At 58.6% G+C, this 19,836-nt stretch overlaps 2 protein-coding genes across 6 annotated transcripts; both read right to left on the bottom strand.

Annotated features, from left to right (window-relative positions):
• Window positions 1-331: 331 nt before the first annotated feature.
• Window positions 332-12,900, bottom strand: FBRS (fibrosin). Of its 2 annotated transcripts, XM_045875344.3 has the most exons (18): window positions 11,347-12,900; window positions 10,878-11,057; window positions 10,104-10,139; window positions 9,957-9,986; window positions 8,828-8,876; window positions 8,436-8,736; window positions 6,744-7,045; window positions 6,326-6,531; window positions 6,166-6,210; window positions 5,859-5,954; window positions 5,539-5,607; window positions 4,711-4,740; window positions 4,247-4,318; window positions 3,848-3,968; window positions 3,662-3,742; window positions 2,591-2,674; window positions 2,244-2,451; window positions 332-2,156 (listed from the first exon to the last, which is right to left on the bottom strand). In XM_045875344.3, the coding sequence occupies exons 1-18, from the start codon at window positions 11,800-11,802 to the stop codon at window positions 1,559-1,561; spliced, it is 2,964 nt and encodes a 987-aa protein (XP_045731300.2). In that variant the 5' UTR covers window positions 11,803-12,900; the 3' UTR covers window positions 332-1,558. The 2 variants fall into 2 exon arrangements, with proteins under 2 accessions (XP_045731300.2, XP_064449042.1); XM_064592972.1 differs by lacking the exons at window positions 9,957-9,986; window positions 10,104-10,139.
• A 225-nt stretch (window positions 12,901-13,125) lies between these two features.
• On the bottom strand, window positions 13,126-19,810 carry PRR14 (proline rich 14). Of its 4 annotated transcripts, none has more exons than XM_064592975.1 (12): window positions 19,390-19,810; window positions 18,534-18,605; window positions 18,241-18,409; window positions 17,510-17,631; window positions 17,248-17,437; window positions 16,973-17,016; window positions 16,678-16,787; window positions 15,781-16,369; window positions 15,367-15,436; window positions 15,195-15,286; window positions 14,845-14,916; window positions 13,126-13,491 (listed from the first exon to the last, which is right to left on the bottom strand). In XM_064592975.1, exons 2-12 carry the CDS (start codon window positions 18,554-18,556, stop codon window positions 13,293-13,295), a joined length of 1,680 nt encoding a protein of 559 aa, XP_064449045.1. In that variant the 5' UTR covers window positions 18,557-18,605; window positions 19,390-19,810; the 3' UTR covers window positions 13,126-13,292. The 4 variants fall into 4 exon arrangements, with proteins under 4 accessions (XP_064449045.1, XP_045731299.1, XP_064449044.1 ...); XM_045875343.3 differs by lacking the exon at window positions 13,126-13,491 and adding an exon at window positions 14,382-14,754; XM_064592974.1 differs by lacking the exon at window positions 13,126-13,491 and adding an exon at window positions 14,382-14,694.
• Window positions 19,811-19,836: the final 26 nt, after the last annotated feature.

Raw genomic sequence — 19,836 nt, 5'->3', positions numbered from 1 at the left:
CACAGACCAAACGATTGAGTAGTTACCTCAGGAAAGGCACAAGGCCTAGCATGGGTTGGCAGGTAAACGGGAAACTTAGTTTTGCTATTCTTCTGTATTGTTTGAATCCTGTACAATATGTACTCCTGGGTTGTAGAAACTGTGAAAAACTTCAATGCCCAATGCTCCAATCCATCCACGCACAAGCAAAAGAACAGCTCTCCCAGGTGGGAGGCGGGGGGAACCTCCATCAGGACATGCCTAGTATTGTCCTCCCTCATCCCTCCCTGACCCAGCACCCCCCCCGCCCCCCCCAGATGACCCACACACACTGAAAGAGCAGCCAAGGGGCCTCATTGTAACACTCATTTTTATATAAATATCCGCAAGTCATGTTACAGAATAAGCCCCAGCGGGGAAAAAAGTCAACGTTACGTTTCTGTTAAACTGAGCCCTGCCTTCTAGGTCGGGCCCCAGCCTGGGGGTGCCTGCTGCTTTGGGAAGGCTGGGGCTGCCGCCGAGAGGCTGCTGAAGGAGCTGCCTGTGTGGCCCGCCCCCGGGCCGACCCCCTTCTTTGGTGTGTGGTACATGGTGACCTTCTCTGCCCACCTCCCCAGCCTAGGGCAGGGTTCTGGGGAACAGGGTTCTGGAGGGCAGGGCCCAGGAGTCCTGGGGGCACTTGGAAATGGAGTAGGGGGACTGAGCCACTAAGAGGTGGAGTCTGAAGCTTAGAGATTGAGCCTTTTGGGGGTGGTGGCACACAGAGGTAACAGGAACAAGTGGGGGGGGACCTGGGCTGTCAGCCAAGCAGGAAGCATCTGCCCTTCTTTCCAGCCTAGGTACCCAGGTCCCTTCCCCTGTTGCTCTGTCTCCTGCTGACTCCATATTCCCAGGGATATAAGCCCTGGGTTCCTGCCTGTCCCCTCCCAGCTCTTCCCTCTACAATCCCCCCTCCCCCCACAGAGAGGCCAGAGGCTAGGAACACAGCACCAGTCTGAGGATTTAATTAACCAGGAAGGGGGATTATTGGGAGGGGCACCCCTGTAAAAATGTACAAAAGGTCTGGGGGGCTATGTGGAAGGGGAGATAAATATGTACATGGAACCCCCCTTCCGTTAGCCCCTCCTCCCCCAGCCCTGAGAGGGCATGAGGACTTGGGTGGTAGGTGAAGGGGAGGGGGGGCACTTTGGCCTCTGGCTTAGTGAGCCCTTGGGGAGGCAGGCCAAGGGCCTAGGGGCCCTCAGAGGGGGTGATGGTGTACCTCAGGAGATCACGAGCTACGACCTCTGACACGACCCCCACTCTCACCTGTCATGTACATACACACACACACACACACACACACACCTCCCTCTCTCTAGAGGCTTGTGACCTCTGCCCTCCCGGTGACCCCAAGGCCCATCTGATCCTTGATCTTGTGGGGGTGGGGGCTTCTGCTCCCAGGTTCCATGACCTCAGAGGTGGCTGGTGAGGTCGTGACCTTTGCCCTCCAGCCCCGGCTTGACACCTCAGCTCTAGGACCTTGTCAAAAGGAAAGGGGGATGGAGCTTTGGCCCCCCCCCCCGCCCCTCCCCTCCCCTCACCTGTCCGCCCGGGCCGGGCCGGGGGCCCTCGGTGGGGAACTGGGCCGGGGGGCGGGCACCAGCGGAGGCGGCGCGCCCAGAAGGGCTCCTGGGGGGGTCTTGCTGAGCAGGTGAGGGGTTCCCGGGGCCGCGGTGGGCGGCGGCGGCGGCGGCGGGGGCGCCAGGCGGCTGTACAGCAGGGGGTGGGCCGGCTCCAGGCCGTAGAGGCGGGCGGCGGCCACGGCGCCGGGGCCCGTCAGCTCCTCGCCGGCCTCGTAGAAGCGGGGCGGCCTGGCCAGGCGAGGTGGCCCTGCCAGCCAGGCGGGCTCCAGGAAGCCAGCGCAGCGCTCGGGGGGGCTAGGGCCCAGAAAGGGGGGCGGCCGGGGCCTCTCGAACAGCAGGTGAAGGCCCTGGGGCCCGGCCGTGGCGGCGGCGGCGGCGGCGGCGGCGGCGGCAGCGGCGGCGGCGGCGGCAGCGGCGGCGGCGGCGGCCTCCTCCTTCCGCTCTTCCTTTACCCGCACCGACTCCTTGGCCGGCCTGGCCCCTTCCTCGCCGGCCCGGGCCTTGGGAGTAGCAGGAGAAACGCGGAGCTGGGGCCGTGAGAAGGGGAGGTCCCTGGGGAGAGAACGGAGGGCCTCCAGCGGGCGGCGCGGGCGGAGGGGCGGACGGGGCGGACGGGGCGGACGGGGCGGGCAAGCGCACCTGTCTTTCTCCTCCTTGGGGAGAGAGGGCTCCCTCCGCTCCACAGGCCGCTCCTTGTCTGAGCCTGGTGTCCGCGCCGCCTCAGGGGGCCGGACCCAGGCAGGAAAGGCCAGAGGACTGCGGTGCAGGCGGCCCCATGGGTCTGGGGGGGAGGCGAAGGCTGGCGGGGCCCCTGGGCTTTCTTTCTGGGCAAACACGGCGCCGGAGTCTGGACACAGGGGGGAAGCAGAGAGTGACAGGAGCCGCCAGGAGGAGAAGGCCCCACTCGGGGACCCCCCACCCCCACCCCCACCTCCCCAAGCCCACTGCCCAAAGCCACCCGCCCGCCCGGCCCCAGCCGCACTCACTGAATGTAGGGCTGCCCAGGCCTCCAAAGGCCCCGTTGGAGAGGGCAGCCAAGGAGGCGAAGCTTGTGGGACGCCCAAAGGGATCTGTGGGAGGAAAGGGGGATGGTCAGAGCACTGGGCTGCCGGCTCTGAGCAGGCACCAAGGGACCAAGACTGGCAGGGAAGAGGCAGCTCGGGAGCAGGCCCCGGAGCCCCTGGCCGCCTGGTCTTGGTTGTAACAACAGGGTGCTGAGCACTCCCTTGGACCTCGCAAGACACTGAGCTGTGACGCGCACGGTGTCGTTTAACCTCACAAACGACAAGCCCCACGAGGCAGACAGGACCGCTCCCACTTAAAGATGACGAAACAGGCTCAGAGAGGTGAAGTGACTTGCCAACGGTCAGTCATCTAGCCAGTAAGTGGTACCCCCCAAGCCAGGGCCTCTGTGACTCCAGAGATCAAGCTCTAACCCCACAATCCCCCACACCAGCCCCCTACACCAGCTCTACAGCAAGCCATCCGCCTGAAGCTCCCTGCCGGCTTCCACCCACCTGACATGCAGGGCCCTTCCCGACCTGACCCTAGTCTCATGCACGTATTCAGTCAGAACAACTAACCTATTTATTCCACTACGGGAACGCCCCTCTTCCAGGAACACCTTCCCCTACGCCATCAGGCTCCATGCCCTCCTGTCGACCCAGACCCCCGTGAAATCTCCCCGCAAAGCCCGCCGACACTGCTAGGAGCCAGAGCCGGCGCCGACGTTCTTCCCCGGGCCCGCAGAACCTTCCTCCAGCCTCCTCGCCCAGGTGGCACACTACCCCCTCGCACTGGCTAGTTCAGAGAGCATCTGAGCTGGCAGAGCCTGGCAGTCCCTCTGCCCTGCCCTATCCCATTTCATAGGTGATGAGATCAAGGCTCAGAGGGGTTAGAGTAACTCGTCCAAGGTCACAAACCTAAGTGATCTTATTTCTGGGGCAACTTCAACCCCCATTCCAGCTGCCTCTCTGGTCTAATTTCCATCCCCAGCTTGAGAACCCCTGAAAGTCAGGGACCAGGCTGGGGTTGCCCAACATGCCCTTGGCTCTTACCAATGTGGGTGCTGGGGCTCAGAAAGGGTCCGTGGGCCCCGGGAGCTGCCGTGAAAGGGTTGGCTGCAGCGTGGACGGCACCTGGGGCAGAGAGGTGGGAGATTCTGGTGAGGCTGAGTGGGCGCAAGGTGGGCCTTGGGCTAGAGACAGGGAACCTCAAGCCCCGAGAGGGCTGGCCAGACTCACCAGTCGCAGTGAAGAGGGAGGCAGCCGGGTGGGAGAGCTCCTGCCCAGGGGGCAGGGCCCCATAGGGCCCCGGAAGGCAGGGCAGGAGGTCGTTCCGAAAGTCAAGCTTGTGGGAGTCGCCCTGCATGGGACAGGGAGAGGGGTGGTGAGTGAGGAGCCAGGTGAGGTCCCGCTCTTGCTCTTCCACCCCTAGGTGCCCTCCAAGGGCTGGCTGGCACCAAGATGGGGCTTGGGTGCCTAGCCTCCGCCTCTCTCAGCGCCAGAGAACCTAGTGCTAACTGTGAAAGAGCTCAGGCAGTGACCAGGGACAGGAGGGGATGTTTCTGGCCAAGATTCGGCCAAAGGCAGATGCCCAGGGCTCAGGCCAGCCCACTCGCCCCAGCCCTCCAGCCCCAGTACCTTCATCTTTTCCTGGTGTCTCAGGATCATGTAAGCCACGCGCACGTGCATGGCACACCACTTCCCTGGTTTCTGCCGCCCCAGAAGGATAACCAAAGGGAAAGGGAAGGAAAGAACGTTCACTCATCACCCACTCCAGGCCTGGTCCTCAGCCCAGCCTTTCCACACAACATTCCCATTCATCATCCCTACAACTGAGGGATGACTAGGTTCATTTCATGGCCTAGGAAACTGAGGCTCAGAGAGATAAACTGTCTTGCCCAAGGTCCCATAGCCAGTTACGTCGGAACCCAGGTCTGTGGCATGTAAGCCTTGCCCTTTCTGTTCCACATGTGGCTGCCTCCACGTCTTGGGCTGCTCGCTCAGTGGACTTCTCGCTCATTCCCAAGCAAGACCCGCCCTCAGTCAAACACCCTGACACCAGCCCCCAGCCTCATGCAGTCTGAGGTCCTCACCAAACTCACCCTCAAAGGTGGCCGGAAATGGTCGGGGATCTGGGGATGGCAAAGCAGAGATTGGCGGCGATTCAGACCTGTTCACTGTCCTGGGCCCCTCATCTCCATAGTCCCTAATCCCCACCCAAACACTGGAGACCTTGTGTGGCTCCCTCACGCCCTTCCTGCTCCTGTCAAGACCCCTTTCCCCATCTTTCCCACTCTGGGCATCTCCCTTCCAGCCTTAAGTTCCTGAATCAGACCCCAAGGACGTGCCCTGCTTGGAAGACTGGGGAGTGGGTTAGCGGGCAGGCAGGACAGGTTTCTCAACCAGAGAAACTCTCCTATTAACAGCTTTATGTCATGAGGCTCTGTTTAAGATTTCTTTAGAAATAAACCTTTACTGCCACTAGAAGACACTGCAAGATATCTGGTCTAGTCTCCCCTTTAGGAAACACATCCTGTGCTTTTCCCGATGTTCCCAGAGCCACGGGCTGGAAGGCTGCTCCCTGTGCCACTTCACAAAGGGACAGCTTATCTTTTCATTGTTTTATGGACAGGACTTCCTGGTATGATGTCATTTGAGAAAAAAAAAAAAAGATTTCTGTGACTTAAAAAATTTGAACACTCCTACAAAAACCACTGTCCTAGTGATCTGATTTCTGGGGCAACTTCATGAAATTCCTATTCCTCATGCCTGGGAAACCTTGTCAGTTACAGCCATTCCCTCTCATCAGATTCTCAGGGATACCCCCGATCGTACATTAAAGGGAACAATCAGTGGTTTGCTCTCAATCAACCCTGCTCTCCCTCAACAGATACTCTAGTTCCCCCAGGACCTGCCTCGGCCCCCCTCACCTGTGTCCCCTTTTGGGGAAGCCCGCTTGGCACTGGCCCCAGTCGTGGTGGCAGCTCGGGGTTCGTGCTCTGGGAAAGGGGAGGGATCAGTCAGGAGAGCTGGCACCAGGCATAAAAGGGGTCTGGAACCAAGGCTGGGGGCTGGGACAGGGAGGGAGCATGGCTCTGAAGAAAGCTGGGTCCACAAGGGGAGGGCAGGAGAACAGGCATGGCTTTGGGAAATGGAAGAAGGTATGTGGATCTGGGGGGTGAGGGTGGGGGTGTGTGGTGTCTGGGTTTGTAGGGGGTGGGAGGTGGTGGTGTTTGGATCGGGAGCTCACCTTGGGCTGGAAGGCCCCCTGCAGGGAGCCAAAGGAGACAGCCGGCGGGAGGCCCGGAGGTAGGCCGGGCACTGCGGGAGGGAAGGCCGAGTACGGCTGTGGAGAGAAGGGGACTAGTCCAAGCCGGGGTGGAGGTGCAGCCCACGTCTGGTCTGCCCATCAGTCCTCGGGCCTCCACCCTAAAACCCCCCAGGGAGCTCTCCCAGGCTCAAGGCTCTTGCTTTTGAAGCTGAAGACTGGACCCCAACAGTCAGGGCCACACACCTTGACGCGTCTGTGCCCACACACCACACACACACACACTCACATTATGCCGGAAAAGGCCTTCCATCTTTCCTGGATATTTCTCAAACTAGGGAAGAGAAGGGAAGAGTAAGCTGCCAGTCAGGGACCCAGGACCTTCCCCTGGAAGCCGTACCCTCCCCCCAAGTCTCCGGGCCTCATCACTGGCCCAATGAGGAGCTCACCATGTGGGGGCCGTGGGGTGGCAGCAGGCCCGGGGGATAAGGGGTGAAGTGCTGGTGGGTGTGCTGGTGGGTGTGCTGGTGCTGGTGGTTGTGCTGGTGGAACTGGAAGGCCAGGGGCCGGGCCGAGCCCCCTGCCCCCACCACCTCGGGGCCACCCTGGGCATTCAGGTAGCGAGAGTTCAGGTCCTGGCCGATCAGGTCCTGCTCTGTGGGAGGGGAGGGGGAGAAGGCTTTAATGTCTGTCGCCACCAGGTCAGCCTCCTTGGGCCTGGGTGACTGGCCTTCCCTTCTGGCCTTGAGCCACTCCCTCCTCAAGCCCTGATATCTGTTGAGGTCCAGATGCCCCAAAGCCGACTGGGCCCAAGCCCGGGGCCATAGCCCCCCCCGCCCCCCACCCCGGCCAGGACCCCAAACTCACCAGAAAGGGCGTTAGCAGCTGAGGCCCCAGGGTGCCCTGGCACCTGCAGCAGGGGTGGGGGTGGGGGCAGGGTGGGGCCAGGGGAGAACAAGGAGGGGTGGTGGGGTGGTGGGGGGGGCCGCAGCCCGGGGGGGGGAAAGCTGTGGGTGGACAAAGGCAGGGGCAGTGAGGGCGTCGGGGGCCGGTGGGTGAGCTGCGCGGACGAGGAGGAGGCAGATGAGGAGGAAGAGGACGAAGAGGATGATGAGGGGGGAGGCTGAGCCACGGGAGGGGCCAGGGCCTTGGGGGGCGGCCGTGAAGAGCTGGGGAGAGAAGTGGGGAGATGAGTGAGGGGTTGGGAGGTGCCAGCTCTGACGGGAGGGGGTCAGAAGCCTGGGCGATACCTTGACCCTGGTTCTCCAACACGGAAGGTGGTAGAACCTGGCCCCCAGGACCCCCCTCCCCCGCCCAGGGAGCCCATCCTCACACTGAGGTACCCCCCACACCCGGCAACCCCCTCTCTCTCCCTCTCTAGGTCTCTTCCACACAGCTGCCTCGGACGTCTCCGGCCACGTGACTTGCCCTTTCCTGACTCAACCACAGCACAAAACACGTCACTCACTTTGACGCTTCATTACAACAGGCCACCTGGGTTCCCACCCTAAGACAGTGGAGGCAGCGCCTCACTGGCCTGGCCTAGGAGTCAGACGACCTGAATTCTAGGCCCGTCTGGCCATTAACACCCTGGGTGACCTTGAGCAAGTCACTGCCCCTCTCTGAGCCTTAGTTTTCTCAAGAACAAGAAAAAGGACGGTAACGATGACAATAATAGAAACAGCAGCCATAAGAGTAATGGTATCAGTGACTCTTACCCTTTAGCGAGCACTTACTGTAGGCCAAGCGCTGGCACCTGCTTTACATGCTAATCCAAATCTCCACCACGTCACACCACCTTCCCAACTGCTGCCGCATGCATGTAACCACCTGTACCGTTTACTTCTTTCTTTCACTTAACTCGGTTTCTTGCTTTTTTACTGAGCCTCACCCAAGCAATACGTGTGAAATCAAAGGGTTGAGGTACTAATCGTGTTTTTCTAAAGCCCGTTAACAGCTCAAAAGATTTGCCCCCGTAACAGCTGAAATGATCTCGCATATTGGTAACAATGCACGTACACACTTTGGGAAACACTGAATGAACTCATCATTGATCCTCACGATGGCTTTACCAGGATAAAGGTACCGTTACCATTTTTTTTTTTACAGAAAGGGAAAATTGAGGCTCAGAGAGATTAAGTGGCTTGTCAAAAATCACACAGCCACTAAGTGGCGGATTAAGAATTTGAAACCAGGTCTGGCTGACACCAAAGCCAGCACCCTTAAGCATCGTGTCAGCATTTCCCAAAGTATGTTCCGAAGAACACTATTCCTAGCAGATGTGTCTCGCAAAAAGGTCTCACCAGCACATAAAGTTGGGAATCGGCACCAAGTGGGCTCCCCTGCACGGGAATGCCAGGTGAAACGGTTCTGCTAAGTCCTGTCAGCAAGTGATCACTTGACGTTTCTTTCACGCAGTGTCTCTCAAGCTTTTCAGAAGCCTCAGAATCCTTTTTTCAAGTCACATCCCGCAGGTACCATCCCATGTCCCAGCCACACAGGGGTTGGCGCCCAAGTGGCCAGGTCCTTGCAGACCAGACCAAACCCCGGACCACCCACCTGCCAGTGCTGAGGTCCAGACTGCTGCCGTAGGGAGAAGTGCGGAGGCCGAAGGGCGAGACCCGGAGCTGCAGCTGGGGCTGGGGGGGGGGTGGCAGACTGGGGGCGGCCGGCAGGGCTGCAGGGGGTGAGACAGGAGGCCGAGGGGCCGGTGGAGGCGGTGGTTCCTTCGGGGGGAAAGGCACTAGCAGCGGGTCGGGCCCTGGGGGCTGTTCCTGGCTCCGCTCCAGGCCCGACACTTTAGGGACTACGGAGAGTTTTGCTTCACAGTTCCCATTGAAGGCGCCGTGGGGGCCCGAGGCTGGGAGGAAAGCACAGCAGACGTACTCAGCTGAGGCCCACACTCCCCCAATTTCCCTCCCTCGTCTCCAACCCCAGCCCTTAAGACCAACCTTTGCTGGTTGAGACAGTAAAGGATGGGTCGAGGTCATCATCGGAGACCTGGGGAAGAAGGGCAGGGACAGGGTCAGGTTCTGGTCAGGCGAGGCCCTCACCCAGGAAGGCTAACAGCCCCCAGAGCCTGCTAGGAAGTGGCAGTGGGGGCAAGTCTATTCCATCAGCGTAGATGAAATCCAGCAAAGACTGTGGGCTTCGGGGGGCCTGTGCTTGGGGAGAGGGGTAGGAGAGCTGAGCCTGAGAATTTGATAGGCCAGGAGGGCTGAACTGAGGCGGCATTTACGTTGCAGAGAAGTAGGCACATCAAAGCCAAAACGTCAGGTATCGCTAAGTGCTGGCCCATATGCCTACCTGCCTTACAGATTTGTTTGGCTCACAAGTGTCAGCAAAAACCTTTTAAACTAATTGCTGATATTTACAAATCCACGAATTGCTCATAAACACTCAGACTTGCAGGTTCTCTTAAGAATTGGCTCCTCTTCTTGCATGGCAACAATTAGCTAGGACCAGACAGTGGTCACCTCCCCTAGACAGACAAGAACTCTGGTTCACCACAGTCCCTGTCCAGCCAACTTTTTAAACTAAAACAAGACACACATCAGGGAATACAAATTTAGTTGTTACAGGGGTAGAGCATGAACTGCTAAAACGCATTATTTCAAAACAAGCAAATCTGACCTAACGATGAACTGAAATACAACATTCTAAGACACGTTCTTACACTGACCACAATGGTTTAGTGTCCTCGCTGCCACAACCGTGGTCTCTGCTCAGATTCTAATCTGTGAGAGACTGACTAACAGCAAGCAGGAATGACCAGCTCAGTTCGACAGCCACCTGAATTTCTGTGGAGAACCACTGGTATCTCCAAGGGCTTTGGAAAAGATGGTATACCAAGGCACGGGCTTTTTATTCTTTGGTCAACTGGCTCTAGTTACCAAAGAAAAAGTCTTTTACCCATTCAATCTGCCCGCCCTCCGACTCCCCGATCCAGTCATGGCTCAACCTAACCTATGTTCCCCACTGAAAGGAAGGCTCTGTCTGCTGCACATAGGAGACCTCTAAGCTGGACTTCACTTTACAAATTACAACATTGCCCACCCAACAAGTTCTAGCCCTACTCACCCTCTCGTCCAGATCGCTTTCTGCATCACACTGGGGAAAAGGAAAGACAGGTGTCACAAGAGGGAAGAAGAGTGGGGCCCAAGGGAGAGAGGGGACTTTCAGAGAGGAATTGAGGGGGGGGGGGCAGTACAGGTGGAGAGCACTTACTATGTATCCAGCTTCCAGAGAATGACGGGAGGAGGCCTGAGAAAGACCAGAGTCCAGACATAAGGAAGGCTGACTGGCGAGGCCTTTGGATAAAGTCTAAACTCCCTAGCAAGGACCTCAAGGCCCCTCACGACACACTCTCAATCTCTTTCTAGCTGCTTCTGCTATGGCTCACCCCTGTTCCCAACGCTCTCGCCATTTTCTGAACATATTCTCACATCTCTGTGCTCTTGCTCAAAACAACTTTGCGCGTTTCTCCTCTTAGCAAACTTATGACTATCCTTCAAGGCCTGACTAAGACATCCTAGGGGGCTTTCCCTAACCACAACCCTCCTCCCATCCCCCAGGCAGAATGAGTGGCTTCCTCATGTGGGTTTCTGCAGCATCTCTCCCAGATCTCTGCCTTCTGTAGCTTCTCAGGTTTTGATCTAGGTATTTGCTCAGATTGTTTTTTTTGCTAAACTGCTATTGCCTGGAAAGATCTGAGACCATATCTAATTCATTTAGGATTCCATTAAGTCTAAACATCTCTGATTAATCAACATGTTTGAAATAGACAAGGCCAGCCAAAAGCGGAAAAGTCTGACTGTGGGCATGTCTCTTATCAGACCTGGATTGAGGAGTGAGGGCTCAAATTTGCTCTGCCTTCTTCTCTGCTATTTGAGAGTAAAATCACTGTTTATGATGGGCAGTAGCACTGCTGATGGAAAACAAGTCTATGTGAAGGACATGCTGTCCAGAGTTTTAAAGGACAAGGATCTATGACAAGCTCACCTCTTTCCTTCTCCGTTTATTGGGCCATTTTCGGGCCCGATCCCCAGAGGGCCGGCCAGGCTCCCGATCAGAGCTGTCCCCTGGCTCCCCAGTGGCCCCACTGGAACCCCCCCTCTTCCGCTTCCCAGAATGCTTCAGCCGATGTTCCAGTCGCTCTGGGGGCTGAAGAGATGCATCCTTCTGTGGAGGAGGAGGTGGGACTAAAGTAGATGAAGAAAGAAATCTCCCGACCTCTCTAGGGGTGACCAAGCTACCAAAGTGGCTCTCAGGCCGGGTAACCTGGCTGGTCCCTGGAGACTAACTCTACCTCCTCCCACCCCAGGGTGGGGCAGAGACCCGGCCAGAGGAGCCGGTTGCTCTGGTTTGGGGTGCCAGCATTCCCCCCCTCAACTCCACCCACTCCAGGCACCATACTCTTCTCTCCGCCCCTCTGAAGCCCCCAAAGGTCCCCAGCTCCATCAGGCCCCACCTGCAAGGCCTCAAGGCTGGCGAAGCTGGCGATGGCGAAGCCATCGATCAAATCCTCCTCCTCTTCTTCCTCCTCCTCAGGCTCCTCCTCGGCCTCCCCGTCGTCTGCGCCCCCCTCCTCCTCCTCCTCCTCTTCCTCCCCGCGGCTGCCCGAGCCGGCAGGCCGCTTCCGAGCTCGGGGTCGCGGGGGCCGAGGCCTGGGACGGGGCCGCCGTCGTCTCGGGCCTCCGGGCCGCTCTCCGGACGAAGCTGACGACCAAGGCCTGGCGGGCGGTGGCGGCGACGAGGAGGACGAGGAGCCGCGCGGGGCGGCCAACAGGGCCCGGGGTGCATCGCCGCCGGGACCTCGGCGGCGCCGCTGCTCCCGGTCTCGGTCTCGGCGCGAGCAGCGCCGCCGCCGCCGCTCCCCCTCGGCGGCCCAGCCCGGGCCCGGAGCCGCGGCCGCTGCCGTCTCCATGGCGACCGCCCTCAGCGCCGCATCCGGAGGCGGCGGGGCCCGAAGCGGCCTGTCCGCAGGCCCGGGGTCGCAGGCGCGGCGCTGGCGGCTGCACAGGGACGAAAAGGCCACGGCTTCCCCTTTAAAGCAGGATCTACTGGCCCCGAGCTTGCCCCAAGGCCAAGGCCCGGGGAGCCGGCGCCGCCCCCGGGGCGACAAGCCCGAGGGCCCCCCCTGTGGGGCCGGTGGGGCCGAGAAGGCGAAAACGGGGCGGCCGTCCCTTTAAGGCGAGGCCTCAAGTTGTCCAGCCCCTGACCCCTTTAAGACGACCCGATGGTGTCCAGCCGGCCTAGTGCGGTGGCCGCCCCCTGCCAGGGGTCGAGACAAGTCTCCCCGAGGAAGAGGAAGGGCCACCCCTTTAAAAGGGACCGAAAGCTCGCCCCGAAACGCAGACCTCCCCTTTAAAAGTGTCTCCAGTCCTCCGGCTAAAAGAGGCCACCCCTTTAAGGAGTCCAGGGTCCTCCAAACAGCAGGCCGCCCCTTTAAGGGCTCGGGAGTTAAGTTTCTGGTCCTCCACCAAGCGGCCACTTCCCCTTTAAGCTGAGTTTAAAGAACTTCTTGCGTGGGGGAGAAAAGGAGGTGAGAATCCCCACTCGCTCCAGCTCTCCCAACAGCACAGTTCTCAGTTTGTCAGCTTCTGTTCGATGGCTTTCCCTTTAAGGTTGTCCGATGTAGTCTGCCGAGTTCACCGGCCACCCCTTTAAGGAGATTTAAAGGGGCCTCCTCCAGGCCCGGCTCTTCCAGCCTCCGCCTCCGGTCGCCATGAAAGGCTGGGGGGGGGGCGGGGCCGCGGGGCCAGCCCTCCAAAGCCCCGGATGTGAGGCAACGGTGACGGGTAGAGCTTCTCTGTCTGCCGACATAAAAGTCTCTTCCTCCTTTCCTCCGTCTCTGCCTGACTTGCGCCGTAAGGGATCCGGAACGGCCGTTGGGAGGCGGGGGAGCTCCAGTGCACCCTCCTGTTTTCTCCTTTGGCGTCTTGAGCCTCTTCTCCGCCAGGACTTCCCTGCCCCTCCTCCCTCTTCCTCCTCAGCCTACGCCTCCTTCCTCTCTCGGCCTCCTCCCACTCTCCGCCCCCTTCCCCTCGCCCTTCCACAAGCTTAGTCGTTGATAGGTTGAGAAGTGTACGACAAGGCGAAGGGCGGAGTCAAGCTCCGGGGAGTGGGTAATATGTAACCACCCTCAAATCTTGGATTGGGTATACGTCAGATTAGCCCCGCCCCTCATCGGGTCTTGTGACTCGACTGGTTAGAAGTAAGCGCTTGGGGCGGTCCCCCAGGTGACCCCGCCTCTTCCTGCTCTCTGTTTATTGGTCCGTCTTCAGACAGCGCCGAGACCAAGAGTCGTGATGTAGTGTGCGAGTCCTAGGGGCGGTTGGCCACTTGGGGGCGTGTGGCCGCGGAAGGTTCCTCTCGACTGCCAGTTACGTCGTCTCCGCCTTTTCGCCGCTTGGCTTAGCCCACAGGCCGCCTGGCTTCTCGCGCACGCGCGTGGTGATACTGTTGAGCGGCTGGCAGCTCACCGGGATCCCCCGCGGTGCCGGGCGGCCCGAGCACGCGGCGTGCCTTGCGAGCGTCAGACGCGCTGGGACGGAAACTGCGTCTTGTTGTCGCTCCCTTCAATGGGAGAGTGCTGGCTTGTGGTGTCCGCGTGCTAATAAGGAAACAAACACCGTGCGTTCATGCGCTGGCTACTTTTGTCACATGTTAACTCACTTGGCAGTAAGAATTCTTTTAGGAAGGTACTGCTATTAGCCCCATTTTACAGAGGGGGAGGGGAATTGATGTACATTTAGTTTCCTACACAGGATTTGGACTCAAGCCTAACTCCACAATCTGTGCTCTTAGCCACTGCTCTATTCTGCCTCTAAGTTTCAAAAGATGGAGAACGCCACTTCTGGCCTCTGGTTGCCTGGGTTACCGTTTTAATGAGGACATTACATTATAACACTCAACTTGCTTGCTTTTTTTTTTTTAAGTAATCTCTACACCCAACGTGGGGCTTGAACTCATGACACCCCGAGATCAAGAGGTGTGTGCTCCACCAACTCAGCCAGCCAGGCGCCCCCAACTTGCTTTCTTATGTGTAAAATGGGTGTAATTCCCTTTCACAGGGCTATGTGCCAGTCAAGTACATATGACAGGTTGTTGGAGCTGCTCAATTACAGCTGATTACTTTTATCTCTTGAATCCAGAAGCAAGTCCTGGCCTGCATGTTAGGAGGAATTCGGAGCCATCTTGATCAAGGCCTTGGTCCACTCTGGGTCCCTCAGTCTCCTCCTTGCTGTAAGTGAATTTAGAGAACCCTGAGCAGGGTCCAGGGTCACAATATCTTCTGGAGCAGGTTCCGAAGTATCCCTCCACACAGGAAAATTCTCAAATCAAGGAAGTAGCTCCGATGACCATTCCCCCACTTCTTCCTGTATCCAACCCTCATTGTCTTCCCTGGCACCTCCCCCATTTCCCAGTCTTTGGGGGCCAAAGTAGAAACATCAGGGAGTGCCGTCAATCAATCTCAAACTCAGCTAAAGACATACAAAAGGATCAGAAACATATCGAAAACTTTACTAGAAATATAGAGAAAAATATATAACTGCCCCAGATGCTTCAGGACGGATGAACAAACAGATGGAGCTCCTAGGTCCGATGGGGCCGCTCCCTATCCACTTCCTCCTCTTCCAGGAGTAAGGCGTCCAGCTCCTCCAGCCGCTGCTGCAGCAGAGGTTCCACATCTGGGCTGGGGGCCAGGCTGGGGGTAAAGGTCCTGCCAGCTGCAGCCCGGACCCCACGAGAGGGCCGCCGGGATCGAGGAAGGCTGCTGTCCCGAAATTCTACAGCCCGCCGAAGCTTCTTTGAGCTGGTGAAAATCAAAGTCCCGTTGCGCTCCCGGGGTTCCTCAAAGATGGTCTCAAAGGTCCTGGACCAGGCAGGGAGGGGTGCTGGTTACCAGCATGGCCCCTGGTTCCAGCCTTCCCTCTATCACCCCCAAGCCTTCAAAGTTTCTCACCTCCTGGTTGTAGGTGACTGATAATTCTTGTTGGTATAAATTTCTTCTAAGCTGAACTCCTTCTTGTTCAACCTGGGAGCAAAGAGCAGAGGCCATTGAAAAACCCAGGGCCACTGTACCCTGGAAAAAGGATAAGCAAGGCCTGGTCTATATTTCAGTTTCTGGGACACGCTACAGCCAGGAGTGCTGCCTAAGGCAGACAGACAGTTCTAAATGCAAACCATGTCCAGACCAGATTGACTCCTCCAAGCTGGATTGTGTTCCCTGAGAGGAGACAAAGCCACACTTCAGGGGATCTGAGCCTACAACCTGTTTGGCCAAGGCAGCTCCGTGTACACTGAGCCACTCACCTGATTGGTCGAGGCAGCCCCATTGGTGTAAGGTTGAGCTGAGGACGGGCTGGTGTCCTGCGTATTCTGAATCGAGAAACCTTTCCCATGGTCTGCAAAAATAGGGCAGAGGATAAGGGTGCAGCATGGCCTCAGGCTCCCACCTATCTCCTCCCCACATCTGTACTCCTACCTTGGTCTCAGGGTCTGAAAGCACCTGGTCCTCTGAGGCCCTTGGCTCCTTCCCCTTGGTTGAACCCAACCTGCAGAGAAGGTCAAGGTTCAGGGACAAATAACATTTATAGCAATATCCCCATCTCCTGCCCACTGGAAAACAGGAAAGGAGGCTGAGCCCAGACTGTGCCAGGGCTTTAAGAAGGGTTTATCGAGGGGCGCCTGGGTGGCTCAGTCAGTCAGTTAAGTGTCTTACTTCCGCTCAGGTCATGATCGGGGTCCTGGGACTGAGCCCCACGTCGGGCTCCCTGCTAGGCAGGGAGCATGCCTCTCCCTCCCCCCCACTTGTGCACATGCTCGCTCGCTCTCTCTCAAATAAATTAATAAAATCTTTAAAAAAAAAAAAAAAAGAAGGGTTTATCGAGAGCACTACCTGGGTTCTGCAGGTTCAGAGAAGGAGGAGGAAGATGCGGTAGACGAGCAAGATGTGACAAGGGGAGGAGAGCCTCCCACTCCTCCAAGAGGGAAGACCTCTTTCCGGAGACAGGGCCGAGGGGGTGGTGGGGCTCGGGCCATCTCTCCACCACCCACAGTGTGCCGCCGGGGCCGTGACCGGCTTGGCTGGTGTGGAGCAGGGGGCCAGCTGCAGGTATCTGGGCCAGGGGGCCCCAGATCAGGGCAGGAGTGGCTTCGGCCCAGAGAGGGCTTAGAGAGAGGTGCGGGGGGATTGTGGTCCTGGGCCCGCCACTGGCGGATAGGGGGCCGGGGACTGACAGATGCAGTGTCCTCAGTAGCCCCGGACTGCTCGGCCTCTGAAATGGCAATCTTCAACTCCAACTTCATGGGGGGTGATGGGGGTGGGGGCCGTGGGGCTTTGTTGGGTGTGAGGAAGATATCAGCAAAGCTCTCCAGCTTGGAGCGGACGGAACGGAAGAGGGGGGCCAAGCCCCAGGGACTGAGGCGGGGGCGTAAAAGGCTGGACGGCGGTGGGATCGATGGGGGCTCCAGTACAGGATCCCGGGCTGAGGAAAAGGAGAGGCTCAGGTGGGCATTCCTCGGCTGCAAGTGCCTAAGCCCTACTTCAGTAGCTTCAGCCCCTCCCCCTAACACTAAGCTTTGCCCACAGAGGTAGAAGCCCACACCTTAAATACTGAGCCCTAAATTTAGGAGTTGAACGTCAGGCCTCTGAAGTCTATACCCCAACTTCACACACCAAACTGCCCTCAGGGAGGGAGATAAGCCTCACCCCCCGCCCCTGCCTTGCCCCTGCCCCTTTTAAGCTCAGCCAGGATTTTCCAGAGCCCTAAATCTCATCCCTCTGAGTCCTTACCTGGTGATGGGGTCTCTGGAGGGTCTTCAGGCAGGGCAGATGGCTGGAACGGGGGATCCAGGTCCCCGGACGGAGGCATTGACTGGTGAACAATCGTCATGGGCTCAGCTCTGGGGTGAAGGGGCAAAGTAAAGGCTGAGGGAGCTCCCAGGTTCAGATCCCACCTGAGCCAGCACCTCCCCTGTCCCTTAAGGCTTCAGAAGGTGCTACAAGGAAGAACTGGACAAGTAAATTCTTGATGCCCTTAGCTCTAGCTGCCTGGACATTTCGGTAATCCCTTCCCCAGCCCTCTTACCTTCTTGCTGGGATGAGGAAGTTGGGAGTCTCATCAGCAAAGCCCTGGATGTAAACAAAGGATGTTCTGGGGGAGGCAGGGAAGCCCCCTACGGCCTCCCTAGCTCCCCACATTCTGACCCTCTCAAGTGTCCAGAAGCCTGCCAGGGTTCACACCAAAGACTTTTTCATATAGGTCTTTCCTCAGCATGTTCCATCTAAAATGCTGTTCTCCTTGCTCTGAGCAAAACTCATCCCAGCTGAACCCCTGACATCCTTACCCCCAAATTCTCATACCTCAGCTGGGGGTCTTGGGCTGGCAATGTCTTCTAGCATCACCACCAGAGTGGGCTGGGGGGTCCAGTCCACCTTTTGTGAAGGGCCCTCCTCTGGGCCAGGGGTTGTTCTTGATCGCCGCCTCAGGGTGGAAGAGGGCCGGTGGATGCGGCTCAAGGGCTCTCGGCATAAGCGCAGTGGGTCGGGAGGCCTAGAGTGGAAACAGGAGGATCAATGGGGCTCCGGTATGCCCCTGGTTTACCCTCCATCCCGCCATGCTCACCTGGTCTGTGAGGACCACGTGGCCTGTTGGGGAGGCAAGGCAGGTGGCTGGCTGCGGACAGAATCCCGTTGGTTGCTGCGGTGCCGTGGGGTGTTGGTCTCTTCTTGGGGCACCAGGGGAACCTAATTGAGGAGGAAGTGTCAAGAACAAGGTGATGAAATGAGGTCAGACTGGACAGGGCCTCCCTGAGCCTAACAGTGCTGTATGCCACAAAAGTGACAGAGATTATGGCTAGAATTCACTTAAGAACCCACAGAAGTGCGTTGGACTGAATCAGTTCCAGGGCCAGATATTACAGCATCCTGAGCAGCAGTAATCTCAGCCAGGCTGTTTGGAGAAATGAAAAGGAGTGACCTTGGGTGAGTCACTGCCCTATTTGGGGCCTGCTTTTCTAACCTGTGCAATGGAGCCAAAGACCTCAGCCTGCTTCCCAAGAATTGCCTAGACGTTGGGTTGGGAAGAAAGCAAGGGTTTCTCATACTTAAGAGTTGTAGAGATGTGGTTCCAGCCCAATAGGGTTGATGGTGGGGAATGGGCACTAGAGACCCTGCCCAAATCTAGATTGGATTAAGTGAGAGCCAAGTAGGACTCTAGCATTAGGGAGGCTGCCTAGCAATGGATGTGAGAATGAGATATTTGGATCTCAATTATCCTCACTAGTGATCTGGTCTGACTTTGGTACTGAAGAGGGGCCTGAGGGAGAAGGGGGCCTCTCAGTTCAGGGGGCTCACCATGTGGGCAGCCATAACATCTTCCAGCACCACAGCCAAAACCCGCCGAGAGGCCTTTTCCAAAGGTGAAGGGGTCGCTAGAGACTGCAGTCTCGGCCGTTTGGGGCTCCTGGCTCCCCATAATGCTCGAGCCAGAGGCTGGCGGCACAGACGTGGCCGGCCAGGTGGACTGGAGGATGAGAGAAGCAGAGGACGGTCGCCTGAGCCTGTCGTTGGCTCTGTGGTTTCCCCAGTACGGCCGCTAGGCTCCCCGTTTCCCGTGCTCAAGACAGGCGGGCGGGGTGCGCTCTCACCTGGAGTCCCCGGGCAAGTCCATGGGGGAAGCGGCGGCTCCGGGGAGTCCCTGGGGGATCCCAGGCTGCAGCCTGGGATGGGGGGGGAGCGGGGGAGCGGGGAGTGAGGGCCAGCCCCTCCCCTGGGGCTCCGCCCTTCATGGTCCGCCCGCGGCTCCCGGTAGCCCACGGGCCGAAGCCCTGGGGCGTGAAAGGGCGCCCCCGGCTGGCCGCCCGGAGCGGATGTCTTCCCGCTGGAGTCGCCCGAGATCAGTGGATCACCCGCGCCCTGACTGGCACTTGCCGGGAGAACCTGGCTTGCAGAGGCCCCAGTGAGCTTCTGGGGCCTTTGTCCCTGCAGAATCCGCCCTGAGATCTCCCGGGATCGGCTGGGATCCCGGTCCTGGGAGGCTCACTTTCCGCCGGATCCCTCTGTAATCCTCATCCACTGCCAGCGAGTGGCCAAGAACTCCGAAGCAATACTCCCACACACCGACGGTCCCCCCTCCCCGCCACACCAGATCCCCTAGACTAGATCCCTGCGGAAAGAATCCTACAGCGCGGTTCCTCCAATGAGACGCCGCGAGGATCCTCCTCTCCCTGTGAGTTTGGGCTCCGCAAAGCTCCACTCAGACAGGGGCGGCCCGAGCTTGAGCATCACGAACTCAGTCCGGATCCCCGGGGATCCACTGTCAAGCAGATACCCCCTTCACTCCAATCCCGGGAGGTCCCGCCCACAGACCCCCTCCTTCCCCCCTCCCCGGCTCCCCGCCCCGCGCTCTCCCCAGCCCGGGACCAGATGGTTCAAATGTTTCCTTCCCTCCCTCCTCCCGCCCTCTCTCCAGCCGCTCGGTGCCCTCCCCCGCGCGCCGCTCACCGCCGCCTCCCGCGGATCCCGGGTCTTCTACGGCTCCCACCTCCGGCTCCTTTAAAACTAGCCTTAGCCAGCACTGCCCAACCGCCGAGGGCCTTCTTCTCCGAGCCCTCGGGCACCGCCCAATCGCCGGCCCGGGTCTTCCGGGGTGGTGAGAAACTAAGTGAAGCCACCTGGCAGCCATCTTCCCTAGGGGCGAGAAGCCAAATTGGGCAGCGCCGCCATTATAGTTGAGGGCAGGTAGATCTGTACCCGATGAACCGAAGTGGACCGGATGGTGTCATTTTGTGAAGGCCAGTCAGTCAGTGGCTGAACACTAGGCCAAGTTTCTTGAGCTGCTGAGGCAGCTGTAGTGAATGGAGTGCCGCCACGTTTTTTAAGGGCATCTTCCGGTTTTTTAGTTCTTAGGCCAATAAACGTGAACTGAATACTAACGACTTGTGAAATTCC

The sequence above is a fragment of the Mirounga angustirostris genome, unplaced genomic scaffold (assembly GCF_029215605.1).
Source record: "Mirounga angustirostris isolate CCGP_5_RB_7025 unplaced genomic scaffold, mMirAng1.0.hap1 SCAF_5, whole genome shotgun sequence".
NCBI classification, from domain to species: Eukaryota; Metazoa; Chordata; class Mammalia; order Carnivora; family Phocidae; genus Mirounga; species Mirounga angustirostris.
Note: the sequence above shows the minus strand (reverse complement) of the source record. Positions and strands in the feature narration are given on the sequence as shown.